The sequence below is a fragment of the Lepidochelys kempii genome, chromosome 10, assembly GCF_965140285.1.
Source record: "Lepidochelys kempii isolate rLepKem1 chromosome 10, rLepKem1.hap1, whole genome shotgun sequence".
In the NCBI taxonomy this organism is placed as follows: Eukaryota; Metazoa; Chordata; order Testudines; family Cheloniidae; genus Lepidochelys; species Lepidochelys kempii.
Window position 1 is genome coordinate 79,088,032 of NC_136389.1, and position 16,654 is coordinate 79,104,685.

General features: G+C 46.6%; 1 protein-coding gene across 4 annotated transcripts in view; it reads right to left on the minus strand.

Moving 5' to 3' along the window:
* INTS14 (integrator complex subunit 14) overlaps positions 1-15,473 on the minus strand; it is a 19,520-nt gene extending 4,047 nt beyond the window's left edge. Inside the window, exons 1-8 of one of the 4 annotated variants that reach the window (XM_073304363.2) lie at positions 15,386-15,473; positions 11,123-11,382; positions 8,632-8,739; positions 7,010-7,165; positions 5,536-5,654; positions 4,767-4,909; positions 2,105-2,197; positions 227-371 (exon numbers count right to left, since the gene is read on the minus strand). In XM_073304363.2, coding sequence (XP_073160464.1) covers positions 227-371; positions 2,105-2,197; positions 4,767-4,909; positions 5,536-5,654; positions 7,010-7,165; positions 8,632-8,739; positions 11,123-11,344 — 986 coding nt within the window. In that variant the 5' untranslated portion in view covers positions 11,345-11,382; positions 15,386-15,473. Of the gene's footprint in view, positions 1-226; positions 372-2,104; positions 2,198-4,766; positions 4,910-5,535; positions 5,655-7,009; positions 7,166-8,631; positions 8,740-11,122; positions 11,383-13,481; positions 13,580-15,385 lie in introns of those variants that run through there. The other 3 variants (XM_073304364.1, XM_073304362.1, XM_073304365.1) reach the window with 3 other exon arrangements.
* Positions 15,474-16,654: the final 1,181 nt, after the last annotated feature.

The window sequence follows — 16,654 nt, forward strand, 5'->3', positions numbered from 1 at the left end:
CGCCCATTCCTCATCCCTAAAATTCACCTCCCACCCTCGCTACCTTGGGGCTATGGCTTTCATTATTTGCAAATTATTTACACCGTCAATGCAGAGTCACAACACTACTAAACATGCTTGTCAAGCCACCTGGGGCTCACGGCTTGGCGTGCAGTATTTCATAGATGACTGGTCCCAAAGCATCACCCCCAAAAGGGACTTTTCAAAGAGAAATGCTCCTCCATACCCAAACTGAACAATGGCCACCATGCCTTCCACTTTAAGGCTCCCATGCAGCAGTACACAGAAGTTGGGTATTTTGCCAGCAATTTGATTAGCTGAATTCTCATCCTCAGTGTCATCAGTGATCCCCGGACCCACCTCATCACCTTCTGTGCAAAAAAAAAAAAAACAAAAACAAAAACAAAAACGAGGGAGATTCACACTCACTAGCGCTGCTTTGTTTTCTGTCATGCTCAACACCTTACAACCTCTGCCCGGCAAGTCACCCAGCAACAGCCACCTCTTTGTCAACCCAAAGCAAACCACCCTACAGAGCAGTTCAACAGAGCAACCTTCCTTACACACAGCACAGGCTCCAGTTCCCCAAAGCTTCCCAGGCTGTTGGCACTTTGAAGAAGTGAGGTATTTCAATGCTGTCGTTTCTGGGCAACGTCAACCTCCTGTCTGACAAGCTTGATCCTTTGCATTAAGCCTCCAGCATAGCAGTGGCGCGAACAGCTTCCACGTGGGACGCCTGGGCACGTGGGTGGTGTGGCTAAAGAGGCACAGCCTGGCACGCTGTTCTAGTGCAGTGGTTTTCAAACTTTTTGTACTGGTGACCTCTTTCACACAGCGAGCCTCTGAGTGTGACCCTCCCCCCCTTAAAAACAGGCAGTTTAATTTAATTTGACAGGGGCGTGGGGCTCTCAGCCCCACAGAGCTGACAGCTTGCGACCCCCCTGAGGAGTCACAACCCCCAGTTTGAGAACCCCCACGTCTGGCCTGCTCTGGCCTCAGTCCAAGTGAAACCTCAACTTTGGGAAAACCAGACTAAAATACAAGGTTCCAACACAGTGCTGGTTGCAAGTGACCCCTTTTAAGGGAACCCTGAACCCCTCCCTTCATATGATTTTTTTTTGTCATGAGCAACTTACTGAGTTTTAGGAGCTGAAAAACAGCTGTTCTTTAGCCATCAGCATGAAGTTCCCACAGGGAGGAAAGGTTTGGCACAAAAGAGGGCGAATACATAGAGCCAAAACCCACTAACCGCATATTTGGTCCTTTCAAATTTTCCCAAGAGAAACCTCATATTTCCTCATTGCTCCACTTGAGGAGGCGTACCTAGGAACCACACTGAAAGGGCAACAGAAGCCCTTCTGAATGTAACCACAAGCACACAGCAAGTACAGACAAAGCAAAGCCTGAGATTTACGCAACCTTCCTCACTACTTACACCAGCCTCCAGGGCACAGATACAAATGTTAACACAGGTGAGCAGTAGCTAGTGTTCCTGAATAACAATGGATAAATCAAAGCACAAATACCAAGCTCTCAATTCCACCACCCACCCACACCCCCGCCACAAGGTGGGTGAGGTAATATCTTTTATTGGACACAAGCTTGTCTCTCTCACCAACAGAAGTTGGTTCAATAAAATATTACCTCACCTACCTTGTCTCTCTAATATCCTGGGACCGACACAGCTACAACAACACTGCATACAAGCTTTATTCTGAAGACCATTTAAAAAAACCCAATCCTTACAAGCAGATAAAAAGATGCATTAAATATTCAGCTTGATTCCTGGCCTAGAATTATTTTTATCTCTAAGTTCAAAAAGTTCTATTTATGATGTCACTAAAGAGACACTGTCCCTCTTATTAACAATGCTGTTTTATGTACAGATGCACTGTTAAGAATACTCTTTTTAGAAAAGGTAAAGAGCTTGTGTTTAAGTTTTTAATTTTAATGGGAACATCAAAAAAGTGTTCTCCAAATAGCATGACACTTGTCCTTTAAGAGAACTTTGGAATGTCTGGCTCTTATCTACCACCAGCAACCTTGAAAACCTTGTCAATTCCAAACAGTGCAATGTTCACTACTAGAAACAAAAATGGCTCACCTTTGTTGAGTGCAATGGGCAGTACCAAGTGTCTAGATAATACAGGAGGGCTAGAAATATCAGCTATATCTATAAAACCAACTATTTCTAGATCTGCAAAGAAACAAACAGTCACAAGTCAGCCCTGGAAACAGCTGAGGATTTATTCATGTTAAGTTTAACATCAAAATAGGAATACTCTTCCTTAGACTGTGAGCTTTTTGAAGCATAGATCATATATAACTACAGCACTTTGCACAACGGGGCCCCAATCTTGATCGGGGCCGCTAGGTGCCACTGTAATACAAATATTTACTATACAATAATGAGTAACTTTAAGATGAGCAGTTGAAAAGCAGCTACAAGAGACAGAACCTGGTGTGTCTAATGGAAGTTATCTATGAAATATGTTGTTATACATCATGCATTTTCTCATTGGTACCTAACACTTTACCCATAGCAGAGAAATAACGAGTCATCTTTAAGAACAAAGGGGCAAGCTATCTAACCTGATCCACGCCTTTGCACTGCTCAGGTGGCACAAATACCCCACCCCGGGATAGCCCCAGTGTGGAGAGTCCCTAGCAGATATAAAGCCAGGATAGCCGCCACCTACACCTCTATTGCCAGAGCTCCTGTGCAGAGGGCAAGGAAGGGGAGTGGCCAAAGCATGATGCTCTCTGATTATGCCCAGCTTGCACATGGTCCTTCAGAGACCATATCCACCTGTCACAAGTTAGAGGAGCCTCCGAGGCTATTCTAACTTGTGCTGAGGCCAGGAACTAGAGAACCTGACAGCCCTCTGGTCTGTTGCAAAGAATCTGTCCCAAAGGCTGATAACATTGATGTTTTCCATAGCTAAATAATATACTGCTTAATTAAACTCACAAAGACATTCAATGGTTGACTGAAGATGTTGAAAGGCGTATTTTAAAGGATGTAGAATGGAATCTCATTTATATCCAATTCCCCTATCTCAAAGGACAGGAGATCCACCAACATATATTAAATACAATTAAAAGTCCTCTTGTTTGGATAAGTTTCATGCCCCCAATGTCATTCAGTTGCACTATTTTCCAGTAGGAAGAAGAAAAGGAGTACTTGTGGCACCTTAGAGACTAACCAATTTATTAGAGCATAAGCTTTCGTGAGCTACAGCTCACTTCATCATGCATCTGCATATTGTTTAAGACATGTCACAGAGCAGGTTTGGGAAAGCAAGTTACCACACAGAGTTACCTACCAAGCACTCTACTGCCAAATTGTAAAGCATAAAATCAAAACAAAAGCACACAAGGTCAAGCGCGCTGCTGAGGATGAAAGTTTACTTTGGCATAATAAACAGGCCTGGATTAACCAATGTATACTCTGTGCACTTGCACAAGGCCCCCATCTCAGGGGCCCCTGCCCACTGGATTTAAGTGAGTGCATTGCAATCTGGCATGCGGGGGTCGCAATTCTGTCATGATGGGGGCGCAGTCGGGCAAATTTAAGTGAAGGTGGGGGGCCCTGCCATTTCCATAGTGCATAGCACTCCAACATTCTTTAAATCGGGCACTGATAACGAATAAACCTTCCTTTGGTAGGTCATATCTGCAAATATTGCAGAGCGTATTCTCTCCTTGAGGTGCATTCGCTCATTTACGCATTGTGTGCATGCACCAGTGACAGACTGGACCCCCTCTTCCCAGGTGAAAGTTTGGTCTTTGGGTGGAATGAGGAAGGTTGCACTCTGCACAATTGTTTTTTAAAGTGAATTTAGCAGTGGTGAGAGGGGCAAATTAACACTCTTGGAGAATGAAGACATAAGTAAGGGCAATGCAAGCTTCCTCCATGTTCCAATGTCTCAATATCAGCCTTTGGAGGGTAGTTCAGACTCTACAGGATTCAACCCTTGGTTTCTCTGCTGAGGCTGCCAACAAAGGTGCCAATTAGTTCCAACTGAGATGGAGCGGGGAGGGTTTGTGATGCAGGTAAGTCTAATAAGAACTGCCCTGACACCACCAGCTCATTTGCCACTGAGCACCCATGAGAGGATAATGACTTCTGCTCGCCTCCAACCTGGACTGATTTCAGATTAGTTTCCTAGAAGTGAAAGTCTCCATATCCTGAAGCAGCCAGCCTACTTCTAAGAGACACAGCCAGAACCCACAGCCCAGGGGTGCTATGGTGGCTTTAAGACACCTGTGGACCCTCCCAGTTTTGGGCTGTTCCATGGGCCAAAGCAGTCCTCACTTAGATAGGTCTGAGTGGTGCCTAGATTACATGAGGCTGTATATGGGCAACCAGACTCTCAGCAGGATTATGCACTGCTGCCCTAGTCCGAACCTGCCCCTCCTGCCCTCTACATCAGGCTTGCAAGGGAGTCCATGGAAGATAGCCCACAGCTGTCTTCCACACTTCCTGCAATGTGGGGATTCTCAGATGGCCACAGATGCGGTTTTAAAAACTCTTCTATGCCCCTCTGCCCATCTGCCAGGTATACAGGGGCCAAAATAGGGTGAGACTCTCACCCTCTGATGGCAGATGTAGCTGGCCATTGCTATGTTATTGGAGACTGTATTCCATTCTCTTCAGATCAGAGAGAAAGTGGAGGGAACAGGCACTATGCAGGGTAGGGAATGTCAACAGAAAAAGAAAAAGTTAACATGACAAGTTTAAAAAACAAACAAACGTTTGTTACCTGTATTAATTGCTTTAGGGATGGGATCTATTTCCTCATCTATAATGAAAGGTTCTGGTCTGGGAAATACTTGCACATCAGATGTTAAGTGACCACATTTGAGAACAGCATGGAACGGTGTATAAGCCAGGTCTATTAGTTTTCTAGAACATGATCATTTATTATTAGGGTAAAAGTAATACAAATCAGTTGAAAATAAGTTTTGCAAGCTTGATTAAGTGCATTATACTGAGCTCCCAAAATGGATTTTTTAAAAAACCTTGAGTTAACTCAGTAGTTCCAGCATTGTCAAATTACAAAATGCTACAATACGTTACAGACAAAGTGGGGGAGGTAATATCTTTTGTTAGGTATTAGGTATTACCTCCCCCATCTTATCTCTCTACTATCCTGGGACCAACATGGCTACAACAACACAGCATATGTGATACATTATGACATTTATGGCAAATTAATAGCAGCTCCTGAAAAGCCTATGACCTAATCAACCTTTCAAGTTGCCCAATCACTGACAAAAGAAAAATCAACAGAAGTTGCCCAATCACTGTAGGTACTGATGCTACTGTTTTTAATTAGAGAGTGAACAAAACAAATATCAGCCTTAACCAATGAAAGTCAAAGATCAATCAATAGTCATCAACATATTGGACTAAGAAAGAAAAAGAAACCTATGAATCAAAATAAAACAAATCAAATGCCTTGCTTTATGCGTCTTTGTTTTCTTTATAGATGTTAATTTCAGAGTCACGTTAGTTACAAAAATACTAACCCAAACATGGACTGTACATTCTTCAAGCAAAGGGGTCCATCGATGGTAAAAATCTGTCCCTCCCCATTATTCAAATCTACAAGTCTTTCCAGACAATCTAAAGAATCTGAGCTCTGGAGCTGCACACACACAAAAAAAGAAATTATACCCTTTTTTTAAAAAACAAAACAAAAACAGCATAAGAACAGAAGATGCAGTAGACTGTTTTTAAGGAAATATATGCACATGAGAGTAAAAGTCTGAGGCCTGATCTACACTAGAAAATTAGGTTGGTTTAACTACTTGGTCAGGGATGTGAAAAATCCACACGTAGGCAGTGTTAGGTCAACCTAGCTATTGCCTCTCAAGAGAGGTCGGTTACCTACGCTGACGGGAGAACCTCTCCCACTGGCACAGATAGTGTCTCCACTGAAGTCGTGTTTTAAGTGTAGACAAGCTCTACGTCAATAAGAAAAAGATCAGGACAACCTTATCTCGCTAATTTTTAAGGAAGCCAATGTTTCTTCCCCACAAGAGATTTACTCCTAATGTCACATTTATTATTAGCCCAGAAGGTTGTCCCCACATTGGGGTTCGTAATACATTGTTTTACCAAGTCAGACCTAGCTTCCAGCTCTTACATTAATAGATTCCAAAGCCAAAAAGGATCATCTAGTCTGACCTCCTGTATAACGCAGACTATAGGACTTCCCCAAAATAATTCCTAGAGCAGATCTTTTAGAGAAACAGCACATCTTGATTTAAAAAGTGCCCTTGATGGAAAATCCACCACAACCCTTGGTAAATTGTTCCAGTGGTTAATTACTCTATTAAAAATGTACACCTTATTTCCAGTCTGAATTTGTCTACCCTCAACTTCCAGCCATTGGATCGTGTTATACCTTTGTCTGCTAGAATTAAGAATCCATTATCAGATATTTGTTTTCCACCCTAGGTTCTTATAAACTGTGATCAAATCACCCCTTTACCTTTTCCTTGTTAAGCTAAATAAATTCACAGATTCTCAGTCTTCAAGAGCGCATGAGTGCCTTTGATAACATAATACTTTATATTTCTATAGTGCCTTTCCTCAGAGGATTACTTAGGCTATGTCTACACTACAGATGCTACAGCAGCATAGTTGTGCCGCTCTAGTGACACTGCATAGACACATGCTACATCAATGGAAGGGGTTTCCTGTCACTGGAGTTAATCCACCCCTCCGAAAGGCGGTAGCTAGGTTGATGGTAGAAGTCTTCCATTGACCTAGCAGTGATACACCGGGGCTTAGGTTAGTTTATCTACATCTCCAACGGCTGTGAACTTTGTACAATTAACTTGCATATATTGCAGGTGAATGTGACCCAATTATCACTAAAACCAAAACACATTACCACCAGATTATTAGAATAAATCTTGGGGAGAATATGTGATTCTGTAAAAACAATAATCACTCAGTGTAACAAAACCAGCAAGAATTTGTTAAAGGAGTCACCTCTTCTAGATTAGCCATGCACATGATGTATAACTTGGACGGGAAGGGGAAAGGCAGTGGAAATCGGTTGCTTTCATTTCGTTGGTTGCAAGTAGCTAAGGAGTGCCTCAGAGAGCCTCTGCCAATCCCTAAACAGCCATCAGTTACTAGAACAACCTAGTGCACACACAAACACACAAAAAAGGATACATTAGCATTTTCACCTAAACACATTTCTTCATCTGCCCCAATCCTGCAAACAATTACACCTGTGCTTAGCTTTACTTCTGTCAGTAGTCCCATTGGGACAACAGGGCTTAGTCCTGGAAATCCCTACTCACATGAGCAGTCCTGACTCGCAATGAATTAATTACATAAGGATTACTCCTGTAAGGTTTGCATGTAAATTGTATATTTAAGCAATTAACCATTACAAATACAATGCTCTACATAATAAACAGTCATCTATATTTTAAAATTTAATGAAGAAAATAATGGCTAGGATTTATTTTTATAAGCTATAATCACTGAAATGCTGCCATTTCTGGGATGGAACATGGCAGCGGTGTGGTGTTGCTGTGCACCAAGAAACAACAGTTTTGGCTAGCAAGTAAGGAATACCAACTCCAGCTGAAATTAAGCATTTATTCTTTCCATCCAGATTTAGAATCCAGGTTTGAACAGGTGAGAGAACGCACACTTTTTATTCCTCCCTCTTCCTCAACACACCTGTCACTTTCATAGCCTCATTAGTGCTTGTGTTTGCTCTGATGCTTGAAAATAACCTGCCTTACTGTAACAAGAGTTTGCGCATTTCCCATGGCCTTTCATCCCCCAGTAACCTGATGGGCTAGCACAATGGGCTATGGTGGCAATAAGAGATCACCCTACTGAAGATCTGATATATGCCTGATTTTTACATCTTTCTAACTGTTTGGTTCTGATCTCTGTTTTTTCAAGGGGTCTTTTATGGCCGTATTACAGGCAGTCCCAATCCACTGAGCTGCAAAATCAGTGAATGCAAATCGTAACCCAACCAACAATGAGGGCCAAATGTAGGCTTTTTCCCCAAGAAGGAGCACTGCATGGGAGGGGAAACCAGACCCAAAGCTGTAACAGCCCAGTGGAAGTTCTGAGTCCTTTTAGCTGAGCCCGGCAGATGCAGACACAGTGGCTCAGGGATCAAAGACAGAACACATTCAGCAGCAGTCCTTACTACTGCTTCAGAGTAGGGGACACTGCTGAGCCCAGCACCAGCAGGTGCTCTGTGTTTGGCCATGCCCCTTACCTGCTGACTGTGCTCCCTGGAGCTGGGGAATGCAGGCAGGAGCATAAACCAAGCCTTCCAGAAATGGTAGGGAACTGTTCGATTTTGTAACACGTAGGTACATCAGGAGGGAAAGGGGATCAGTGTTGAAAGGGGTCCTCAAACATTTTTTTCTCTACTACAACACTGCACCTGAGCCAGAGATGGCAGAAATTAGCCCAAATGTTGCTGCTGATTATTTTATGGAAGGCCTGAAGCATTTTGTTGCCAGAGTGGCCAACCAAATATATTCAACTGATAATCTGCAATTTATAGAATTCACCAAATACTGCAAGCTGGATTCTGAGAACAGTCAAAGGCGGCAGCCAATCATTACCTGGCAGGGAATCGCAGCACCCCATTCCTGTTGCACAACATTACAAACCCCAACCAGTGCAGATTCTAAGCATGTTTTGTCATAATCCTCCATGTTACTTAGGGCTTCCTGGAAAGAAAAATTACACATTATCCTGCCTGAGTGGACAACTGTTATCAGGGAGCACATGCAGCTTATTGAAAAACAGGAAGTAATTCATAAATACCTTCCCTTCCCACTGTACCTTTATTAGGGAAGTATTGTATTCCCAAGGATGATCTGCAAAGTTTTTAAAAAATTGGGTTTATGCCCTTTTGTAGGATGTAGAAAGCAGGCCTGAAAGAACTGAAGTTTGATATGTTTTTTTAAGTATTTTTCTGATTTCCTTTATATTAGAAATTAAAGCCTGAAAGGCCACATATTGACTGGGAAACAAGTGAAATTCTGACCTCACAAACTGCAAGTAAAAGCTGAGAAGGAAGGAATTTTGGTCCACAAAGGGTACAGACCTATTTTTAAAAAAATCCTTTGCAAGTCTACTAAGAACAGTACAGTCAAAACCTGGAACTATGTTACTCCCTCAAGTAAAACAAAATGTCTACTCTCATTGTTCTGATATTTCAACCCCCCAGAATACATGTGAAATAATAATCATTTACCTCTTTATAGCACCTTCCATCCAAATCTCTCTAAATGCTTTACAACCATTAAAGGTTCTTTTACTGACACTGAGTAGTACTTTATGCCACAAATAGACCCAGTGAAGTCAATGGGAACATAGTTGCTGCTTTAAAGGGTACTATTTGTTGGTATCACAATATGACCTTAAGTAATATAGCCTCACAACATGCCTGTGAAGTGGGTCAGTAATTTTATACCCAGTTTATAGATGTGGAAACTGAGCCACAGAGTGCTTGGCTAAGAGCCTACCATGCAGGAAGTCAGTGACAGGGGAAGTAACAGAATCCAAGCCTCTTACATCCATATCCAGTCTTTAACATCAAACTATCCTTCCTCCCTCAAAGGACAAGTTTATACGGGATCAGAAAAACACCACATAAAGTGTCTGATGCGCCAAAACACACACAGAAGTACAAGCTAGAGCAACTTGGTTAGACATTTGGCCTGGATAGAAGATTTCCACAAGGCCAAACAGCAGCAATGAGAATGTGGTAGAATTCATATGGTAAAATATGGAAAACAGCAAAGGGAATTTGTTCTCAGCAACGTATGTAACATCCCTCCACCCGGGGCTCCCTGCTTATGACCTTGTGACCCCCACTCCTGGCCCTGTTTGTCATTAGTTATCCCCTGTATTTACATGAGATCTGGGTCTGGTAGCTCCTCCCCTTAGGCTGGGGAAAGGGGCCTTCAGATGTTGGCAGAAGCAATCCCAGATTCCCAATAGGTGCCAGAAAAACCATATGTAACATAATCAAGTAACATGAAACTTGGAGACAGGTTTCAGAGTGGTAGCTGTGTTAGTCTGTATCAGCAAAAAAACCGAGGCGTACTTGTGGCACCTTAGAGACTAACACATTTATTTGGGCATAAGCTTTCTCATGTTCTCTGTGCATATATATATCTTCCTACTGTATTTTCCACTGCATGCATCCGATGAAGTGGGCTGTAGCCCACAAAAGCTTATGGCCAAATAAATTTGTTAGTCTCTAAGATGAAACTTGGATGCCTTGTCCAGTCTCTTTTAAAGCACTGAGAAGCTTCTGCAATTTTCAACTTATAACCAAATTCCACCCTCAGATAAATTGATGCAACTCCCATTAGGGTCAAAGACTTTCAACATCATATACCATTCAGCCCCAAGCTCCTTCTCAGATCTTATCTCCTTTCCATGTTCTCCCCACCTCCCTCCACTCTGCCAGTCATGCCAGGCCTGAAGCATCCTTCGTCACTTTTCCCACTCTCTTCTTGCTTCCATGTTACCCAGGCACAAAATGCCTTCTCTAAACCGGTTTACTTTATTCAAAACCCTTCCTGGAGCTCCCTTATGCTGTGTCACCTCTGAAGAGCACATCAAAATTCTCACAAAAAACAGGGAAGTCACAAAACCATCAGTGTATGGACTTGTCTCCTCAAGTATCCTGCTGATCTCATTACTGGAACCCTCATACCCAACTTTGCCTTCATTAGCCCTACCTTGTTGGGTGACATCTGAATTTACACTGTAAGCTCTTCAGGACAGGAAGTGTCTCTTGACTGGTTTTGGTAAACTACTCAGCACACTTTTGGATGTTCAGACGACATTACAGGCAACACTATCACTGACTTGTCTGATTATAAAACACAACTTTCCCCTACCTCAGTTTCCACATTTTAAAATAGGGATAACACCCACTTCATAGGGTTGTTGTGAGGCTTAATTAACAGTGCAAAAGTGATACGAGATCCTCGGATAGGAAGCCTAAGGTTTCACTGCAGTTATGAAACACACAGAATGTTTTGAAGAGTAGTGACTTGCTGATCACAGTAGTATGTTCTTTATAAGGTGTACCTGAAGCGTGTTGTAATCTCTTGTAAAGGGAACCATCAGTTCCCAAAGCGAAGAGAAGACCACCAAGGCTGTAAACTCAAGTTTGTAATTGGTGGCCATGTGCTCAAACAACATGGTCAATCCATGGACAGCCAGGTGTTTCCGTTGATACTCTTCAGAGCCTTCCACAGAAACAGGCCGGGTCATGGAGAGCGACACGTCCATCACCACCACAGTCGGCATGATGATCCTTTCTCTGCGTAACCAAGAGGAGGGATTCACTGCAAAAGGGGAAAAGCTCTACAGAGTGATTATCCCAAAGCATTGAAAAGAAACACATGCCCTGTCCAATCCTACTGAATGGCCCAAAACGAGGCCACATCACGCTGTACCACTGACAACACATTAAGACTTTTACATGCTTAAAGCTGTAAAGTGCCCCAAGACTGGGTTATGAGGGAATACAGGGGGTTAGCTGGGATAAGAGGGGTAGCTAGAGGTCAAGAACAAGGGCTTGCCTATATTTTAAAATTAATTTGGATTAAAGGTATGAATTTAAAGTGCATTGGCTATTTGTGAATAACTCCATGTGTGGACACACTTATTCTGGAACATGAGTGCCTTGCACCAGTTTATCTTGAATTCAAACTGGGCTATGTGGTCCAAGGGCTTTGTAAAAGCAGGCTGCTAAGTACTGTTGGATAGAGCTGAGAGAGGAGGAGAGGCAAAGCAGCAGCAGAAACACCACATAAGCACCCAAAGAAGGCAGCAAGGATACCCCAGAGAAATGCGGTTGTAGTGAGCTTTTGGGAAGAGCAATGGCTGGCAAGATGCTTGGAACTGTGAGCAAAGAAACCGTCTCCTGCTGTTTGAATCCTTCTGTGTTCAGGGAAACAGGACATTGTGTACATTCTTGTAAGTAAGCAGGATTGCATCAAAGACACACCTGACTACGTTAACTATTTCTCCTTCCAAAGGAAACAACCAGCTACCCCCCAAAATCAGCATGGGTCAAACAGGATTTAGCTAAACTGAACAAGATACTCCTGTTATAGAATAAGAGTGTCCACACAAGGAGTTATTCAGGAATAGTTATTCCAGACAAGATATTCCTGAATAACTCCATGCATAGACAAAGAGCAGGGGGTTGCATAGGGCTGAGGCTGAGAACAGGAATGGGATATTGGGTGGTGCTGGTGACGTAACGATTTGTGATGTCCTGGAGCTTTGTGTTTAAAGGGTCCCAGAACTGGGATAGCAAGAAAGGATCTGGACGTTTTGGAGGGAGATAAATGTGTGTGCGCAAGGAGGAAGGTGGTTAGCTAGAAAGGAAGATACAGCTTTGGGAAGGCAGGACAGGAACAGCAGGAAGGGCAGAATTTCAGGGTTCTGGGACTGAGGTGTGGGGTAGGATTCAAGGAGTCCCAGAGCTGGGATAGTAGGGATGGCTGAGGGAAAACAGGATTCAGGGGGATGGGGGAGCAGGGAGGGCTGAAAGGGACAGGTTTGGGCAGAGGTCCCAGAGTAGAGAAGTTCGGATTTGAGGGAACCCAGGGAGGGTAGATTTTGGCAGTAGCCCAGGACAAGCGGACAAGATTCAGGAATCCTGAAGCAGCAGGAGATCAGGGACTGAGACAGACAGATTCTGGAGGTGTCCCAGGTCTGGTGGGGTGGGGGAGGTTTCCCAGGAGCTGAGGGAACTGATAGACGCTGATGGGGCAAGTTTGGGAGAATTTCAGAGCTAGTGCGGGGCAGGATTTTGCGTCCCGGGGGAGCTGATAGGGGTTGGCGGCTGAAGGGGCAGGTTTGGGGGAATCTTGGAGCTGGTGGGAAGAGCAGTTTGGGGGCAGGGGAAGCCAAGGTTCAGGGTCTTGGGAGCTGGTGTGGAGGTTTGGGGGCAAGGGGCACAGGTTTGGAGGGGGTCTTGGAGTAGCCGGGGGAAACTGAAGGGCAGGTTCAGGAATCAGGACGCACTGGGGGGGGGAGGTTTTGGGGGTGCTGTGGCAAGTTTAGGGGTCTCAGGACTGGTGCGGGGCAGGGTCTAGGGTCCCAGGACTGGAGGGGGCAGCGGGTCCCAGGGGGAAGGGGTCGGGGCTGTGGGGCACCGAGGGGGCAGGGTCCGAAGTCCCCGGGCTGCAGAGGGCCGCGGGGGGCGAGGGGGCGCAGAGGGCAGGACCCGGGGCTGGGGGCGTTAGGGGGGCAGGGTCCGGGGCTGTGGGACGCGCAGAGGGCCGGGGCACTCGGGGGGCAGGCAGAGGCCCGGACTCAGGGTCCCGGGTCTGGGGGTCTCCGCCCCACCGCTGCAGTTCGCGGTTCCGCCGCCCGCTCCCCCCCCCCCCGGCCGAGCCCGGCCCGGCCCGGCCCGGCCCGCTCCGCTCACCCGGGCACGAGGCCGCCGCAGTCCCAGCCCCGCCGCCGCTTCCATCAGTCCGGCCCCAGAAACCTTCCCCCGCTGCGGAGGCCGGAACTCAGGGGCCGGGCCCAGAGCGGCCCGCTGCAGGGGCGACCCGGGCAGGGGGAGCTGGGAGGTGCTGTGTGGGGCAGCTCAGTGGGGAGGGGGGAGCTGGGGGGGCTGGGAGGTGCTGTGTGGGGCAGCTCAGTGGGGAGGGGGGGGCTGGGATGTGCTGTGTGGGGAGCTCAGTGGGGAGGGAGGTTGCTGGGGGGGGCTGGGAGGTGCTGTGTGGGGCAGCTCAGTGGGGAGGGGGGAGCTGGGGGGGCTGGGAGGTGCTGTGTGGGGCAGCTCAGTGGGGAGGGGGGAGCTGGGGGGGCTGGGAGGTGCTGTGTGGGGAGCTCAGTGGGGAGGGAGGTTGCTGGGGGGGGCTGGGAGGTGCTGTGTGGGGAGCTCAGTGGGGAGGGGGGAGCTGGGGGGGCTGGGAGGTGCTGTGTGGGGAGCTCAGTGGGGAGGGAGGTTGCTGGGGGGGGCTGGGAGGTGCTGTGTGGGGCAGCTCAGTGGGGAGGCGGGTTGCTGGGGGGGCTGGGAGGTGCTGTGGGGGGCAGCTCAGTGGGGAGGGGGGGGTTGCTGGGGGGGGAGCTGGGAGGTGCTGTGTGGGGAGCTCAGTGGGGAGAGGGGGGGTTGCTGGGGAGGAGCTGGGAGGTGCTGTGTGGGGCAGCTCAGTGGGGAGGGGGGGGTTGCTGGGGGGGGCTGGGAGGTGCTGTGGGGGGCAGCTCAGTGGGGAGGGGGGGGTTGCTGGGGGGGGAGCTGGGAGGTGCTGTGTGGGGAGCTCAGTGGGGAGAGGGGGGGTTGCTGGGGGGGGAGCTGGGAGGTGCTGTGGGGGGCAGCTCAGTGGGGAGAGGGAGGGTTGCTGGGAGGGAGCTGGGAGGTGGTGTGGGGGGCAGCTCAGTGGGGAGAGGGGGGGTTTCTGGGAGGTGGTGTGGGGGGCAGCTCAGTGGGGAGAGGGGGGTTGCTGGGGGGGAGCTGGGAGGTGCTGTGGGGGGCAGCTCAGTGGGGAGAGGGGGGGAGCTGTGGAGGGGAGCTCAGTGGGGAGAGGGGGGTTGCTGGGAGGTGCTGTGGGGGGAGCTCAGTCGGGAGAGGTGGGGAGAGCTGGGGAGAGGTGGAGGGTACTGTGGGGAGAAGTTCCATGTAAACATCTGCAAAACTTAACTGATTATCCTCCTTCAAATTCGTCCCTAAACGTCTCCTTTCTGTGATGCCTACAACAAGCTTGACAACACGTAGGCTGCTGGAGGTGCATTGTTTCAAATAGTCCTTTGAAGCTCATCACACTTTCCAGTTTTCACACTGGTTATGTCTCCCCCCAGAGATGTTACATACAATCCCACAATAATATACACACCTTTGCATTTCTAATACAATGAACTCCTAAGGTCTTTAAAATTTATTCAGTATGGTTTGGCCTTGGAAATTGCCAGAAATTGCCAAATCTGCCACACCTAGCTCCTAGGGTCTTGTGATTACGTGAAAACCCCACCTCTCTCCACTGAGCTCTCCTGCACAGCCCCTCCTAGCTCCCCCCCGCCAGCAACCCCACCTCTCCTCACTGAGCTCCCCACACAGCACCTCCCACCTCCTCCTCAGAAACCCCCCTCTCCCACTGAGCTCCCCTCCACAGCACCATCTCAGCTTTCAGTTGAAAAAGCAAGTTTCTAGCTTTCATGGTAGCAGAGAAAAGCATGAAAATGTGACCTGAATAGATCTTCATGGCTCAGAAATCAGAAGGCAAATAGAAAGCCCCCAAATGTATCTATAGGTTTTTAAAATCTCATGGTCTTTTGGAGCCTGACTTAAATTATGAACACATGAGGTTGGCCACATTACATACTTACATTATGGACTGTCTTCTACTCTGCTCCAGTTGAAGCCACGGGCAAAACTTGTCTTTTGACTTTAGTGGGGCCCGATATGTCTGCTTTTCTGTCTGGTATGGGTTGTCCTGGTGGTTGATGTAATGTGTGAATTCTTCATTATCCCTCCCCGTGCCAGTCCAGCAGAACTCTTGTCACACAGCAGAGGGAGCTAAACATACCTTCTGCTCTACAATTTAATATTGAACAACTTTGCACATCTTGGAAACATGCCCTGTTTTTTCAGAACGGCAGAGCACAAACAGAGCTCACTGAAATCAATAGGCTGTGTAGGCGCTCAGCACTTTTGCAGATCAGGCCAGGAGGTTACAGGGCGCGTGCATACATGTACAATGCATCATTTGCCAAGTCACATCATGATTTACACCCAGATAATGGAGGGTAGGATCAAACTCTTGTGGCTGGTGCATACAAAAGGCGCCTATACTGGACTGGACCTCAAAAAACCCAGTTCTAGTCTTGGCTTCACCCCCCCTGTGCCCCAGTTTACCCATCTATAAAATAGAGATATTGATACTGACTTCCTTTGTAAAATGCTTGGAGATTTACGGATGAAAAGCACTAGCTAAGAGCTGAGTATTATTATTACTGACCCACAAAGAGTCACAAATCATGGGGACTATATGCTATCTGATGGGTAAATGTAACCCACTGGTCAGTGTGTGTTATGTATCCCTCATTGTGCCAGACCCAGAAAGAGTGAGTCTGTTATAGCCCCATCATAAAACCAAGCTGGATAGCTCAAGCTATAACAATTTATGCGTTTAGTGCTGGAGATCCCAGTTCAGTTCTCAGTATCAGCCAAGATGGTGGTCATCGCATAAGCATCTCCTTTTCAGCAGCCACAGAAAACTGCATTGGGCAGTATCTCCTTCCCCAAGGCAGTCCGTGACTTTCCCCACCATCCTCTTCATATATTTCATGTTCTTGGCAATTAATATTACCTTAGCTTCCTGCTATTGTGCCATGGACAGGCAGTTGGAGAAATCTTCTAAAAGGAGCTGTGAACTAAAGAACTGGGCTCATGCATAGGCAATGAGAAGGAATGTGTTGGAAGATGACCCTACCTCTAAAAATTCATCTGGGAAGGCAGAAAGAAGTTCTCACTTCCCTAATAGCAGACTCTTACAACAGACCAGGAAAGGAAAGGGCTAGAAGCCAAACATATCCATATCTGCATCAAGAGGAGTCAATTCTCAGCTATCAGATGGTATTAACTTTTGATCACCA